At 38.0% G+C, this 15,593-nt stretch overlaps 1 protein-coding gene across 5 annotated transcripts in view; it reads right to left on the bottom strand.

Annotated features, from left to right (window-relative positions):
• Positions 1–1,781: 1,781 nt before the first annotated feature.
• The window catches only part of LOC140482264 (RNA-binding motif, single-stranded-interacting protein 1-like), a 205,015-nt gene continuing 191,203 nt past the window's right edge, over positions 1,782–15,593 (bottom strand). For 3 of the 5 annotated variants that reach the window (XM_072579445.1, XM_072579444.1, XM_072579446.1), the window contains exons 10-14: positions 15,349–15,399; positions 11,250–11,360; positions 9,391–9,471; positions 8,587–8,663; positions 1,782–4,333 (exon numbers count right to left, since the gene is read on the bottom strand). In XM_072579445.1, the coding sequence (XP_072435546.1) occupies positions 4,306–4,333; positions 8,587–8,663; positions 9,391–9,471; positions 11,250–11,360; positions 15,349–15,399 (348 nt within the window). In that variant the 3' untranslated portion in view covers positions 1,782–4,305. Of the gene's footprint in view, positions 4,334–8,575; positions 8,664–9,390; positions 9,472–11,249; positions 11,361–15,348; positions 15,400–15,593 lie in introns of all 5 variants that reach the window. The other 2 variants (XM_072579448.1, XM_072579447.1) reach the window with 1 other exon arrangement.

Raw genomic sequence — 15,593 nt, forward strand, 5'->3', positions numbered from 1 at the left:
ATATTACCCAACTAGGAAGAAGAGGTAGTAAAGAGAGAGGGAGCTGACTTCTGTGAGGCTGAAGCAACCACATACATACTGATTTGATACTGGAACCATGCTTCCAACTTTGCTATATCCGACAGCAACTCCCTGTGATTTCCACAATGTTCTTTTAGTGTGTGAGCTTTTCAGGTCAGCAATGCCTCCTCTGCTGACCTGCCTCACGTGGAAATTGTATAACAGCTTTTCCTGCAATAAAATTGTCTGAATTAGGTGATAGTTAGCAACTGAGGATTTGTGTGCTGGATGGCGTAGGGCATACTGTATATGAGGTATGGTAGTATGACCCTGGTAAAATGTAGGATGCGATTTAAAGATTGGTCATGTAAATAACTGCTGTGTTTGTGTTTGTGTAGCTATAACCCAAATGCATTTTGGTAAGTTTTGTCGTGCCTAGTATTGAAGCACAGACTGCTTGTACACAAGGAGCCCAAGAAAGAAGATAGTGAAAGTGACCCAGCTGTTATCTTGTCAGAATGCAATCTGACTCAGAGGCAGCTGCATTCCCACACATCTGCTGCCCTTGCTGTTGAAAATAGTGACAAGTGTTGTTGAAGAAAGCTTCAGTCTGTTGGTAGCACACAGGTCATGATATACCGGTGGAAAGAAATAGATGCTGAAACAGATGTTGTTCACCATTAGGTGGACTGCTTTGTCCTTAGTGGTGTCAAGTTCCTTGAGTAAAGCTACACATATGTCCAGAAACCTAAGTGGAGACTATTCTTCACACTCATCTTAACTTTGCAGTATGGGTGGCAGAGGCATTTGTCGAGTCAAGAGGAGAGTCATTCATTGCAGAACACCTGCCTTGCTGATGATAATGCCATTGAACATTAGGTCATGGACTATTCTATTAGCTGAGTAACTATGAATGGAGCCAAGCATTGTTAGAATGATACATTGAGAAACTTCTGAGGAGTGATATCCTCTGGCATCCCTGCCGTGGCCAGAGAGAATTTGAAAATGAATCTCAAGGTCCTGCCATCTCCTCTTTTGCCCCCAACAGTATTCTGGGATAAATGTCATCTGTGCCTGAGGAATTAATTTCCTTTCAAGCCCACTAATACTACTACTTCCCTCTCAATGCCAATTTGTTCAATAATACCACTAATGTTTACACCCATGCGTGCTTCACTATCATGAATATAGATGCAAATTACTAATTTAAACCCTTAGCTACATCTACCGGCTTCACACTCACACATTGCCACTTTGGTCCCTAATGCAGCCCTCTTTTCACCTGGTAATTCTCTTGCCCCTACCATACCTATAAAATGTCTTTGGATTTTTCTTAATATTACCTGCACATTTCCTTTTAATTACCCGTGTCACTAATTAAAAGTCCAGTTCAGAAGCACCACCCATCAGGGATCTGTGCAGCAATACAAAGAATCTCACATGGTGTGCTAGCCCATTGTGTACAGGACACACCTGTATACAAATACTTGGTCAGGCAAATACCTGAGCTTATACATTTGGTTGCAACTAATGCATGACAAGGTGTACCACTGGTTAAGGTGGTCTGCTACAAATCGCTCTGGAACATATTCTCTTTGTAAATAATTACTACACCATCCTTGATTATCTTTCTCATAAGCTAAATGATTAAATTCCTGTGTGTATATAACACAGTAAGAAACAGAGAAACAGATGTATAAAAGGAACAAATATTAGTGCACAGCATTAAGGAATTAAAAACCCACAATGAATAATAACGAGATTAGCACAACTCTAAGATGTAGTATTTTCACTTGGTCGTTTTTTATTCAAAAGTTTTCCAAAAGAAAATGAACAGAAATACTAAGGTACCAATCTAAATTAACTTACAGTTCAAAGAATGTTTTCTTGGCTTATATCTTAGGACACAAAACTACAGAATGAGTCATTTGGAACCGGACAAATAAGTTACCACTGGCAAGTCTGTGGCACGAGTAAAACAAAAATAAAAAATTAACTCTTGATCATATAGACATCTATGAAAATCTTTTTCAAACAATCTGTACAAAAGGTCTTTTTTTCATAAATTAAGTTTCTTTATAATTTAATGGCTGTTTACAATGTGATGTTTTAGGTAACTGCTTTTTTTTATGTACAGTAAGTCTGTTTTTTTCCCCAAATCTTATCCAGATAATGATTATGGCACTTAGTTCAGATATTAACAGCAGCCAATTCCACACAGTTATATAGACCTCTCAGATTTCATTCTTAAACAATACAAAATAATCCAATATTTGTCTGTAGCTCTGATTCTAGCAATCATCCAAGTACATTGTAATGCTGTAATCTGCCTGGAACTTTGACACAGCAGAAATATTATAGGGAGTACTGATCAAGTAATACCACAACTGTTTGCTTTTTACAAGTTATATGTGTTGAGAATCTAACAAACACTATTTAACAAAATTATTTTCAGCAGCAAATATTTTGAAACTATGAAATTTACTGATGACAAGAACTTAATACATTGACTTATTATAATAAATCTGAAAAATAGCAAAACTCATGAAAAAATAAATTGTTTAGCCCTAGCTCCTGAGCTAGAGTGATTTGGTCTGGTGAGGCAGGCAGGTCCAGCAACCTGACCCAGTAAAACAGAAAACAGAACCTTGAGGTAGATAACTGATCAGACAGCTGACCAGACAAATGCATGGTCTCTTGGAAGACGACCTGTTTTATTTATTTTTAAATACGAAGTCATGAATAAATGAAGTGAGCTTTACTAGCCTGACATGAAATAAAACTGATTCTATAAGGTAAAGCTCCAAATAGTTATCAGTGGGATTTCATAGCTTCAAAATCACTCTTATTACTCTAGCACATGTAGTGAAATTGATGGTAATGAAAATTATATAAAGTGTGGCACTGCTTGGATCAAAACCTTCCTTCATGCTTCTTTGTGTCCTTACATTAAAGAAATGCAAATGCATGTAAAAAGGCACATTTAATCACAAACTGGTCCGGCATAAAATAAAAGAAGAAATTCTAGACTGAGAGAAAACATTTTTTCTCCATTTGACTAGTTGCTAGCTCATAATTCTTTGGTAATATGAACTTTTAAAAGTGCCAAGTCTTTTTTTTAATATATACCTAACAGAGAGCTAGTACCCATTCAAAATTATGCCAATCTCTCAGTTTATCTTCAAATGAACAAAACTGCTTTAGCTTGCATTTTTTTGCTCAAAGAAGAACTCATTTGTTTGCTATCTTCTGAGCAGTCATAAATCATCTTAGCTTTAGCAACTTTAAAAACGAGCTAAAGCAGAAGAAAAGAATTCTGTAATGACAGGCGCACCCATTCTTTCCCCTTTTATCTAATAAGACTACAACATCAACTTATTTTAAGAAAAGCAAAAGTTTTTTTTGTTTTCACTATATATCTTAATTCCTAACTCATTCCTATTATCAGATGAATTTACAGTCCAACCACCTTAAAACACTTCCTTTGTTAAAATTTCATCAAACTAAGTAAATGTGTTTCACCCAACACATGCTTTGTCTTAAAATTTCTAGTTCAATTACTATTTGGCTAAAAATAATAAAAATTATAAAAAAAAAATTGACAACACATTAAAAAGGTGTGATCCACAACCAGTCAAATTAGATCTATCAACTCTATAAAAGTCTATTTCAGCTGATTTACAAGGCATTGTTGAGCCATTTTGTATGGCCAAAGCACTACATCTTATCGAGGTTTTATAATGCTTCAAAAGCTACTGAAACATGAGATTTAAGGCAAATTGTCGCTTCAGGAAAAATGAAAATGTGTATCACATCACACTACCTATAGTAGAGTAGGCAGGCAAAGGACTCTATAACAATGTAACACTTCACAACAACACTCACACAGCAAGCGTAGTACATCAGTGGAGGATATCTGGTCTGATTTGAACTTCAGAAGAATCACATATAATACAGAAGAATTCACATAGATCATAACAGAAGTCTTTAGTCCATGAAGACTAATCTACCATGCACCTTGAATAAGTGTCTCGCTAAATCTATGCGTACAGAATGTTTGTTATGGTTTAGACAAATTCTTAAAAATAAGCTTTCTTTCCTTAATAAAATAAACTTATTTCCTGGAGATTTATTTACCCTTGATGAATGTGAGTATTTCTACATACTTCACAGAACTTATACCAAAATAGTCTGTTTCAGTTGATTTTATTACAAATTTTTTTCAGAATCTGTGCAAAAGGTTAACAATTGCTCAAGCATATTAAATTAGAAGCCATGATTGTTCAGTCCTTGAATGTCTTCCGCTTAGTGGGGAAGGGTCATTATTGCACATCTGAAATATAAAAATGAGGAAGACAAGTTTTTACAAAAAGAAATTTGATAAAAAAAGACAGATAATTCACAGAACTGTTACAGCACTGAAGGAGGACAGTTGGCTTGTTATGACAACACTGCTCTCCATAAGTATACATTTTTCCTTTTCAAGTAATGATCTAATTCTCCCCTCGAATACCTTCAATGAACCTGATTTCAGATATTAATGTGTCAAAATTGTTCTCATTCCTCGATTGCTTCTTCTGCCAACAACATCAAAATATTTCCTCTATCTACTCTGGTCTGGCTCCTCATGATTTCAAATACCTGTATTAAATTGCTACTCCAAAGAAAACAGCCCAAACTTTTCAAATGTATTTACATAAATTTGTAATTCCTGGAACCAATCTCATGAACATTTTCTGCACTTTCTTGAATACCTTCACATCCTCCTGACGTGTGGCACTCAGAACTAGAAACAATACTTCAGTTAGGCCAAATCAATATTTTATAGAAATTCATAACCTCCTTGCTCTTGTGCTCCATGATTCTATTAATAAAAGTATGGTGTTATATGCTTTACAGCTTGCTCAACTTGTCCTGTAACCTTCAATGTCTTATACATATATAGACTCAAGTCCGTTTGTTCCTGCACCCAATTTTTCAAACTATTTCCACAAAAGATTTTACTTTCTTCCCAAACTAAGTGTTTTTATTTATCTGAATGAATAAAATAACATTCAGACTCATGCTAAGTGAAAGAAGAATGAAATATTTCCATTTTATATTGCATTTTTCACATAATCTTGATATTGCAATGTGCTCCATGATCTGTTAATTATTGCTGTATTGTAGGTAGATAGACGAGTCCATTTGTACTCAAAGCCCCACAATCATCAAAATAAATGATCTCCAAAGGTTTGCAGACTATGCTATCATCACAAGTATAGATTTTAATTATGAGAGATCATGAAAAGACAAGCATGTGTTTTGTCATGTGCGAATGTCACCTGTGAGAAACAGAACTGTGTTGTACAATAAACCTGAATGCAAAGGAGAAATGATGCACCCTGATGACAAAAATAATAATCCATTAATGAGGTACGCAGCATAACACAGAGAAATAAGCCGTACCTCAGACTAACCAGATTATAAAATGGTCGAACATTAATGAGAAAATAAGCAACTCATTTTCACTGAACGTCAAATTCAGTTTTATGAAGTAATCTCAGTGTATAAGATACAAATGCACATGAATGTAAATAACTGATTTAAACCACTTCCGTTAAATGTAAACGTTTCGGACACAGAACACTGCTGCACACATTTCTGTTCATTCAGATTATATTTCTCACAAGAGACTGCTTAATAAGAAAATAAAGACTGATGTAGATTTAGGCTTCAGCTTATGCTGCATGCATATGTTATTTCATAAGAGTATGACTGGAATGAATTGGTACTTATTTAGTGTAACATTAACACTTTTTTGTAACACACACTTGTCACTTAACCATAAAGTTGTGCCTTCCTTTTGTTGATGTATTGGATCTGAATGTTTATGTCAAGGATGGGTTGAAGTCAGAACTCAGCTATGTGTCAATTTTGGTGAATTTCAGGGAGGATTTCTCGCTGTGTGACATAGTGAGGTTTCTGAAACTCACCTTATTAGCTATGCATTACACCTCTGAGACATCCCCCTCATCCTATACTACTTTTTATATCAGAGTATTTGCAATAAAAACTGCAACCTGCCATGATTCCTGGTACCAGTATCAGTTTTAAAGCTCAGGCATGTAATCAGGACAAGCACGGTCAGCCAGCAATTGTCCTTTACTGCACAAATACCGAGCATGGAACCAAAAACAAATACTGCTCAGGACATTCATTGCAAATACAAGTGCACATTCATAAACGTCTTGCTATTCAGCAAAGAAACTCTGTCTAAAACAATGCTACTCTCTCCCCAATGCCACCGTAGGCTAACATCTTCACATTGTTTAGTGTGGGATCATCACAATGGAAGGTTTTCAAAGGGGTGAAAACATTCACTTTCATTCTGCATTTGCCATCACACATAATGCTCGGATTATTGGCATACTTTGCCTACAGTGTACTGCAAGGCCTTCCCTTCCCCCCAACTGATTCTAACACAAACCACCAAAGTATTATGTTCCATGATGGCACTGGTCAAAGAAGAGGCAGCATTGCAGCTATGCTCAGCGTTAGTCAGGGAGTTGTGAATGGAGTCATCAGCCATGATTACAAAGGACAGCCCTTCTCTCCCAGTAGCCATTATTGTAAGGTATCCAGGCCATGAAAGAAAGCAAGAACATGGGAGCTCTCAAGACTATAAGCATCATGGTAGCTTCCTGGGTAATTGGTGCTGATTTCCAAGATGTGGTACCAATGATCACAGATGACTTGATGAAGTCAGCCATGTTATGATTTGGCGCTCTCAATCCAATACCTGTAGCATTATGCCTCTGGGGGAAGCCAGGTCTCTTGGCAAAGCCTAGGCTGCAGCACCAACCTCTTCAGATGGAAACAAGTTGAAATGGTGTTATCTGTCACAAATTGAATTGGTAACAGCCTGGATACATTTGTGGATTGAAGATGGTGAGATCCCACACAAGTTCCGAGTTGCTCCTTGGAAGCAACTAGTCACATAGTGCAGCTGTCACCCTTCCACAGCCACCAGGATAGGATGATCACCCACTCCTTCATGTTACAGGTTCTGCACCAGATTTTGGGCTTTGATCTGTGACATTGTCCTGAAATAAGTATTTTCAATCTGTAATAACTGGTGAGATGGTCACGATTGCTTGTGACCAAGGTATGTATTCCACACAGTTGGTGACTGCACATATTTCACATTCAGAGTGTGATAATTACAGATTACTTTAACTTGTACTGCGAAAGGGCCTGATTAATGCAATTGTGTCCTGAAGAGCCTCACTTCACTTACAAGTAGAGCCCAATTGCTAAGACTGGAAAAAAAAACGTACCCACTCTAAATGTGATCACGGCCATTTCTAATTTCCAGTGAGTATTTACCAGTTGCATAATATCAAAGACAATGAGGTTGTGCTTGGTTCAGTGAGTTGCTGGCTCAGCCTGGAAATCAGGGGCCCCTCCTGAAGCTCCATGTTACTTTCTTTCTGCCATTTTCTCAAGTCCATTAGTTCTGAGCTTCCAAATGGTCCTAAATACCCCTATGAATTACAACTTTACCTCCAATGTTACTAACTGAGCTTGAGCCAGCTTAGTCATACCAACCATCATGCTACACTGATCTTTGTCGAGCTAGACTGTTGATGATACCATCCCTCCTCCCACAGTAACCCATGTCCTTCTATACACTATAGTTTCTCCCACCCTTCACAAATGTTGTCCATCCTGCATGCCAGCTTGCTGCCTCCAATTCCAGAACGGATTTGCCCAACTTGCCCAGCAGAGCATCAGCCCCTGGTAACTTCTTTTGACCGTCACTGAGCTGACCTCCAGGACTAACCATGACCCAACAAATCAACTTGGACAGGCAGCCCTGACTGATATATGACTGGATCTCCGACTGATCTTGATGTCGGAGTTGTACAATGAGGTTGCAGTGAGCATGGTACATGTCCAATGCCAATATGTGTATGGGCTGTGCAGGTGGTTGCTGCCCATGGAGCTCGCACTGAAATTTTGGAGATTGCTGTCCAAGATGGATGCCCTGGAGGATTCAGCAGCAAGTCGGAGTTGCCAGGGAGAATGGGAACCTGCACGTCAGGGAGGTGAGGTGAGGTAATAATGACCTGCAAAAGGGCCTCTAGCTACTTAATAGTGAGATTCTCATCTTGCCAGTCAACGCTTTGTTGGAGAATCAAACCTTTTGCTCTTGGCATCAAGAATCTTATTTCTCATCACATTTTTCCAACTGATTCACCAATGCTGATGTCTTTCAGGGGCTGGGGAGATTGAGCCCAATGTTTGATTACAGTACCAAAATAGCCAAAGAATTACTTTATTCATTCAAAGTAATAATTCAGGAGGGCTATTCTAAAATCTATCAAAGAAGTATTTAGAAGCATTTTACATGTTATCTTTACTATGCCTTACTGTATATATGATGAAATTATTTTTAAGCATATTTATGATGTTCCTGCTTTTAAATTTGGCTCACTGTGTGGACACCTGGTTGCTGTAACTCTGTTAAATGCACTTCAAATCTGCACAGGAGGGAAAAAAAATCACCAACACATGCAATAATTATTAGCACCTGAGATTTACTTGGTTTGCTGAAAGGAGTAGGGAGAATGTTCACTTGATGTCTCTACAGAAACTTGCTGCTGCTGGCCACTGGGCTCCTGTGATGATGAAATACAATCAATAAGAATCATGCTGAAATCATGGGTCATGAACTTACTTGTAGCTTTTCAATATTATCTATTTTTTTTTAAAATGATACAATGGAATTAAGTTCAAAACACCAATCACAGAGATGTCATTGTTTTACTGCTGAGACAATGATCCAGAAAGGCAGTACAGACAGTATAAATTTCCAATATGGCGTTCTATAAAGCATACTTATTGAAATGGGCAGAGATGACTTAAGTGCATCAATTATTTATGCAATTTGGATCAGCTATTAAGCTGTGATGTGAATGTAACAAGTATGTTAAAAGTTAAGTAGGAAGCATTATAAATTAGCCAATAACATTACAATAATGAGCCATGTATTTAATATTTAACCTAAAATACTTAATCTAAAAATCCTATAATTATATAGAATTCCCATTTCTATACAAGAATTCCTGTAACATATCCAATGCCTAGATTTAGTCATGTGTTCATATACTTGTGCATTTGGCTGTTTGCTATAGAAAATGTTGACAATAATTTATTTAGATATAACTATCTCTCTACCTGGAAATATTGCTGCTGACTTCTAGCGAGTGTGGAAAGTTAACTTCTTACTTTGAGACATGCAATGATCTGAACATATTCCATTGAACGTCCAGTCATAAAAACAGTATTCTTATTTTGTTAACTATTTATAATTGAAGGACGTGTTATATGCACACAAACACTCACCTCCACTGGAACAGCAGCTGTGGGCACAGGTGTATACTGGGGAATATATGTTCCCTGCATAGCTGTAGCAGCAGGCATGTACTTTAAAATAAATAAAAAACAACAGTTCTTGGCACTCATAATCTCACTGTTGCAGTGATCATGAACATCTGAATACATTGCTTAATTATACCTGTGTGGTACACTCAAACCTTCATTTTTAGTTAAATTGACAGTCTACTGTACCAAAATATTTTAATTTTGTACCAATTCCAATGCAATCACAATGTTTGAAAACTGCCAAGTGTTTGCGAATATATTTTTGATCTATAATGGGTTTGACATATCTTAAACTGCAATGGTTCAAAGTATCAAATACAATCAAGAACGTTTAAAACAATTTATTTCTGCTACTTTCTCTGAATGAATATCTGTATGATGAGAGAGAAAAGGGTCAAAGCAAGATTTTCTAATAGTTAGATGGAGCGAAGAAATTGAGGTGCTGTAAGTAGGGTATGAAGCAAATGGTGATAAAAGGGATCAACAGAGGAAAGAACGTGACAAGATAAGGTAACACATTAGCTGGATTACAAATTCAATCGATTGTTGGAAGCACAAATCGGAAGATAAACATGAGGAAAAAGAACAGTTTTGCTAAATGAATTTCATTTAATTCCCTACACTGCAAGTCCTAAAGCCTAGAGGGGAGCAGATGCTCTTCTACTTGGTTACTAAAATGAACTAAAGCTTCATAATAAGAGACGATCTTGAAACTATTGGCTACAGCACAATTAAGCTCAATGTGCCATTTGATAAGTGGAGTGAAGCTTCATAAGCCAAAGATTTAGACTTAACCAATTTTCTGTTGAGGGACAAATTGATTGTAAGAATGTAGAAATTAGTTGGAAAATCTATAGACCAACTTCGGAATCTGCATATGATAAAAAGTAGTTTCTAAAACAGTTCTTGCAGCTCACGGGCAACTACATTATTTCCGAGTGGATGAAACTATTCTCAGAGAGAGATGTTGAAACATTTTGAGTGATAGCACAACAGCAGTCCCCTTCCATCTGTATTACACTGCCTGTTGCAGGTGGTGAAGGAACCAATAAGGAGAAAAAAAAAATACTTGATCTCATCCTGATCCAATCTGCCTGCAGCAGATGCATCAGTCCATGACAGTATTGATAGGAGTGACTAACAGAAAATCATTTTGGAAGCCAGGTCTTGTCTTCACATTGAGATTATCCTCCATCATACTGTGTGGCATTACCACTGTATTAAATAGAATCAACTTCAAACAGGACATCCATGAAATGTTGTGGGCAAGCAGCAGCAGCAGCATCACCTCATGGCCCAGCATATCTCCTACTCCACCACTACCTTCAAGCAGGAGATCAAACCTGGCTCAATGAAACATGCAAGAGGGCATACCAGGAGCATCACGAGGCAAAAGAGGTGTTAACCTGGTGAAGCTATAACACACCTGCATGCCATACATTAGAAGCAACATGTAAACAGCAGGGCTAAACAGTTCCACAACTAATCAATTGGAGCAAAGCTCTAAGATCCTGCCACATCCAGTCACAAATGGTGTGGACAATTAAATACCTCAAACACAAAGAGGTGGGTCCATAAACATCCATCATCATCCATAAACATCCTCATTGCTTGAGGAGGGATGGCAACACATTCCGCAAAAGATGACAAGATTTTATCAATCTTCAGCCAGAATGAGAAAATAAATATTGCAGGCCCAAAGTTATTTCATTTCTCAGCTATGAATTGCAAACATTTCTCTGCAATAAATGTCTCTTTTAAGATAAACTTTCATTAGAGAAGTAAAGGCTAAAATGACCCTGCTCTGGAACACCATGTACCGTTCCTGTGCTGCCCAATGAGAGGTGACTCATCTGCTGTGCCAGTGGGGTTATCATTGATTGATGCTGCATTGGCATATGGTGATCCATAGATGGCGACATCACTGCTCCCTAAATGAAAGGGAAGAGAGTATATTGAGGAATTAGGTTTGATTACAAAAGAAAATAAAAGTTGCAAGTCTAACAGAAACGACTAAGCAAGTGATTATGAATTCTGTGCTGAGTAGTACAGCAATTGAGTTTGAATATCCAGCTTATGAGCTTAAGTTTGGTTCTCAATCCAAAATGATACCAGAATTTCTGCATACAGAATCCAGTTCTCAACCATCGTACATACTGTAACTTAACATGATGTGGTATTAATATTGACAATGAAATAAACCATTTCACTCTATTGGAACAACATTTTGCACTCAGAATTGCCTGATCATCTCTCAAGCCAGTCTCAGACTAGCACATTTTGTCACATGACAAAAGAAGGCATCAAAAGCCTCAATCGACCATGTGCAGGGGTCTTATCCAACAACTCTCCCAATCCTCTCAAAAACCTACAGAGGGCAGCTATGGATAGAAAGGCAGCCTATCACAGCACTCTATTTCACAGGTCCACCTTCTTTCCACTTGAGAGGTGACTCATAAAATCCAACCCATAATTTATCTACCAAATGTTTCAGCTGACAAGTATGATGACTATAAAATGCTAATTCTAGTAAAACATTATTGTTCAGATGAATAATTTGAGAGAACACACCTACTTTACCTTACAATCTTTAACTATAGCAGACTAAAGCACTCGTACTGCAAAATCATTGATATTCAACATTATCCTTGAAGACACTTTTCATATTAAACTACTTAATTGTAAACTTTCAGTTAAAGATAAATTGTTTGAAGGCCAGAATTTGCTAACTGTTGAATGCAATGTTTATATCCTTAAAATGAAATCAAGATAAATTTATTTTGTACAGTCAGTGTGACACGGGTTAAATTATCCTCATCCAACACACGTGCTGATATTAAATGATCTACAGGCTGCAGTTTAATGAAATGCTGAATCCACAGAAATAACAATTCATTAAGTCACTACCAGCCTGATTATGCTATCCTTTTTGCATTATAACTCATTTTACTACTCGAGCAGAATATTTTTTAAATCATTCACCATGAAATGCAAACATAGCAAAAAGAAATGCTGATTCAGCTGGCAACAAATCAGAGTAAACATGAGCCTTTTTTGACATGAACTTAATTTCATTTGGAAAGAGGAAGAGATGCTTAAAAAATATTTCAAAAAGGTTGATGGTGTAGATCTGTTTGCAGCTTGTGCATATATATCTACATGTCCATTTGAGAAAGTATTGCTGATTCTCAGACACATCTTCACTATATGGAATACTAATATTTATTTTGCTTCTACATCATTTATGTAGTCCTAATGCATCCTGTGCAATATTTGCTTTGTTAATTAGTTTACACCACACAAAGCAAATGTAATTAAGACTGTCAAGATATGACTGGACCAAAGTTTTAACTTATCTGTGAGGATACAAGAGAAAAGTACTTATAACACATTCTAGCAAAACCTGCCTTCATATTGCATCTTTAAGAAAGTAAAATGTCTAAATATATTTTGCAGGAGGATTAGCCACCACCCTGAACTCCATCTATGTCTACGGTCATGCCCAGTTTGATACTAAACCATGTAAGGAGACAATAAGGCAGGGGCCAAAATACTTGGCCAAGTTGTTAAATATTATGAATCGTCTTAAGGCAGGCAAAGGTATGGAGGACAGGTTGGAAGTTACCGAATTTCAGAATAGGGATTCCAAAGTCAGGGCTTAAGCAATTGAAACACAGTAGTCAATGGAGACGCAAAAGGAAGTGGAGGTGCACAGATGTAGACTGGAGGAACACCGATCTTTAACAGGCTGGAGAAAGATTACTGTGTTGGTTAATGGGATGTGGGCATTGGCAGCTGGCCCATCCCTAATTACCCTTGAAGAAGCAGTGGTGCGCTGCCTTCTTGAATTATTGCAACTCAATTTGATGTATGTGCTGCTCAATAATGAGTTCCAGAATATTAACCCCGCAACAATGAAGCAACAGTGATATATTTCCAAGTCAAGATGGGGAGTGACTTGGAGAAGGTAGCAGTGTTCTCCTGATTCTGCTGCCCTTGTCCTTCTAGATAGTAGTAGTCATATGGTGTGAAGGTCCTTTCTAACACATCAGTGATTTTCTCAGTGCATCTTGTGGATGGTGCACACTGCTGTTCCTGAGTATCAGTAATGGAAGAAATGAATATTGATGCATAGAAATAGGAATGGCAGTAAGCCATTTGGCCCCTTGAGCCTGTTCTGCTACTCAATAGGATCATGGCCTATCCAACATTGCTCATGTTGTGGCAATCAACCAGGCTGGATGGGATCAAACTTCATGATGATTATTGTACTCATCCAGGAAAGTGAGGAGTATTCTAACACACTCCTGATTTGTGATATAGTGGGGACAGAGACAGATGTTTCACTGAATTCAGGTTCATTGAGGATGAAAGAGAAGTATTAGTTACAGGATGTAAATTCAGCATTAGTACTAAAAATATAGAAAAGATCAGTTGAGCACTATCTTTAAAAAACTGTTCTAGTTTTCAGGAGCCAATCATGATATTTGAGAGAATTAGAAAAACAAAGGCTGCACAATTTCCGTTTCACCATCTGCAAGATATACTACTGTCATAAAACACAAATACAACAGGTAGAAAAATAATTTGCCATTGTCTACTGCAAGAACTACTGAATAAACTGAAGGGAGAAGTTTACTCTTATTGTTTTTGGCTATATCTAAGAATTCCAATCAGAGGTAGAAAAACTCCTACAAGAGGACTTGTACAGGTTTGGCCTCTATGAGACATGCACAACCTTCCTGTCACTTCAGGAGTTAAATTGTAGATAGGAATGCTCATAGTCAACCTTCCTGAGCCATCTCTGACCCAAGTGGCTTTCTTTGTAGATTTTTTAAGATTCCCTACAATGTGGAAAAGTCCACACCAACCCTCCAAAGAGTACCCCACCCAGAACCATTTCCCTCTGACTAATGCACCTAACACTATGGGCAATTTAGTATGGCCAAGTCACCTAACCTGCACATCTTTGGACTGTGGGAGGAAAACGGAGCACCCAGAGGAAACCCACGCAGACACAGGGAGAATGTGCAAACTCTACACAGACAGTCGCCCAAGGCTGGAATCGAACCTGGCAGCAGTGCTAACCACTGAGCCACCATGCCGTCTAAGAGTAACCCACCCAGACCCATTCCCCTACCCTATATTTACCCCTGACTCATGCATTTAGCATGGTCAATTCACCTATCTTGCACATCTTTGGATTGTAGGAGGAAACCAGAGCACCCAGAGGAAACCCACGTAGATACAGGGAGAATGTGCAAAACTTCACACAGACAGTCGCCTGCGGTGGGAATTGAACCCTGGTCCCTGGTGCTGTGAGGCAGCAGTGCTAATCACTGAGCCACCGTGCCACACAGTAGACAAGAAAATAGCAGCCTTCCTGACTGTTACAATAGGATGTCCTCAATTGTCCCAGTCGGAGGGTGACGATAGGCATAGATGGGGTTCAGGGTGGTGGCTATTTAATATAGTTTCCCTTTCCTTACCATTTCTAACACCACCAACCCCCATCACTTCTCCTAGCTGCCTTCAGCACTGCTATGCAGCCAGCAATCGGAATCTGAAGTGGTACTGGCATTCAAAATGGTTGCTGGCTCTGATTGGTTCTTGGGCCAGCAGTGTGCTGGCCAATAGTTAAGAATTCTGTTGGTGAGCACTTAAGTGTCTGATTATCACTGAACCAGTGAGCTTTCTTGCTGATGCAGGTGGAATATCTTGTTCTTACGGATTGCTATTTTCACTTTAAGACACTTCAGTAACTGCTGCTTATCTATTAGAGTCATTCATTCACAGCAGCACTAAAATTATATTAGGGAAAATTCGGAAAAATATTTGCCAAATTTTCTGACAAGCCAATGTAATTTAATTATCACTCTCCACCACTCAGAATCAAACGTTTTTTTCATGAAAACTTACCGCATGTTGCATAAGATAAGGTTGATGTGGCATCCAGGAAGTACTCTGCACCTAGAACACGATGTTGAAACCATTAAATTACATTTAGCAAAAAGGGAACCTGTTGAATTGTCTTCAGACTTTGACAAATAACACTGCTATATCATATTGCTTTGAGAATCTATTAACAAGAGACCGAAGGGAAAACAGACAAAGCAAATGCCTGATAATGTAAATATACAATTCAACACTTGCACCGTAAGTAT

Source organism: Chiloscyllium punctatum, chromosome 10 (genome assembly GCF_047496795.1).
Source record: "Chiloscyllium punctatum isolate Juve2018m chromosome 10, sChiPun1.3, whole genome shotgun sequence".
NCBI lineage: Eukaryota > Metazoa > Chordata > Chondrichthyes > Orectolobiformes > Hemiscylliidae > Chiloscyllium > Chiloscyllium punctatum.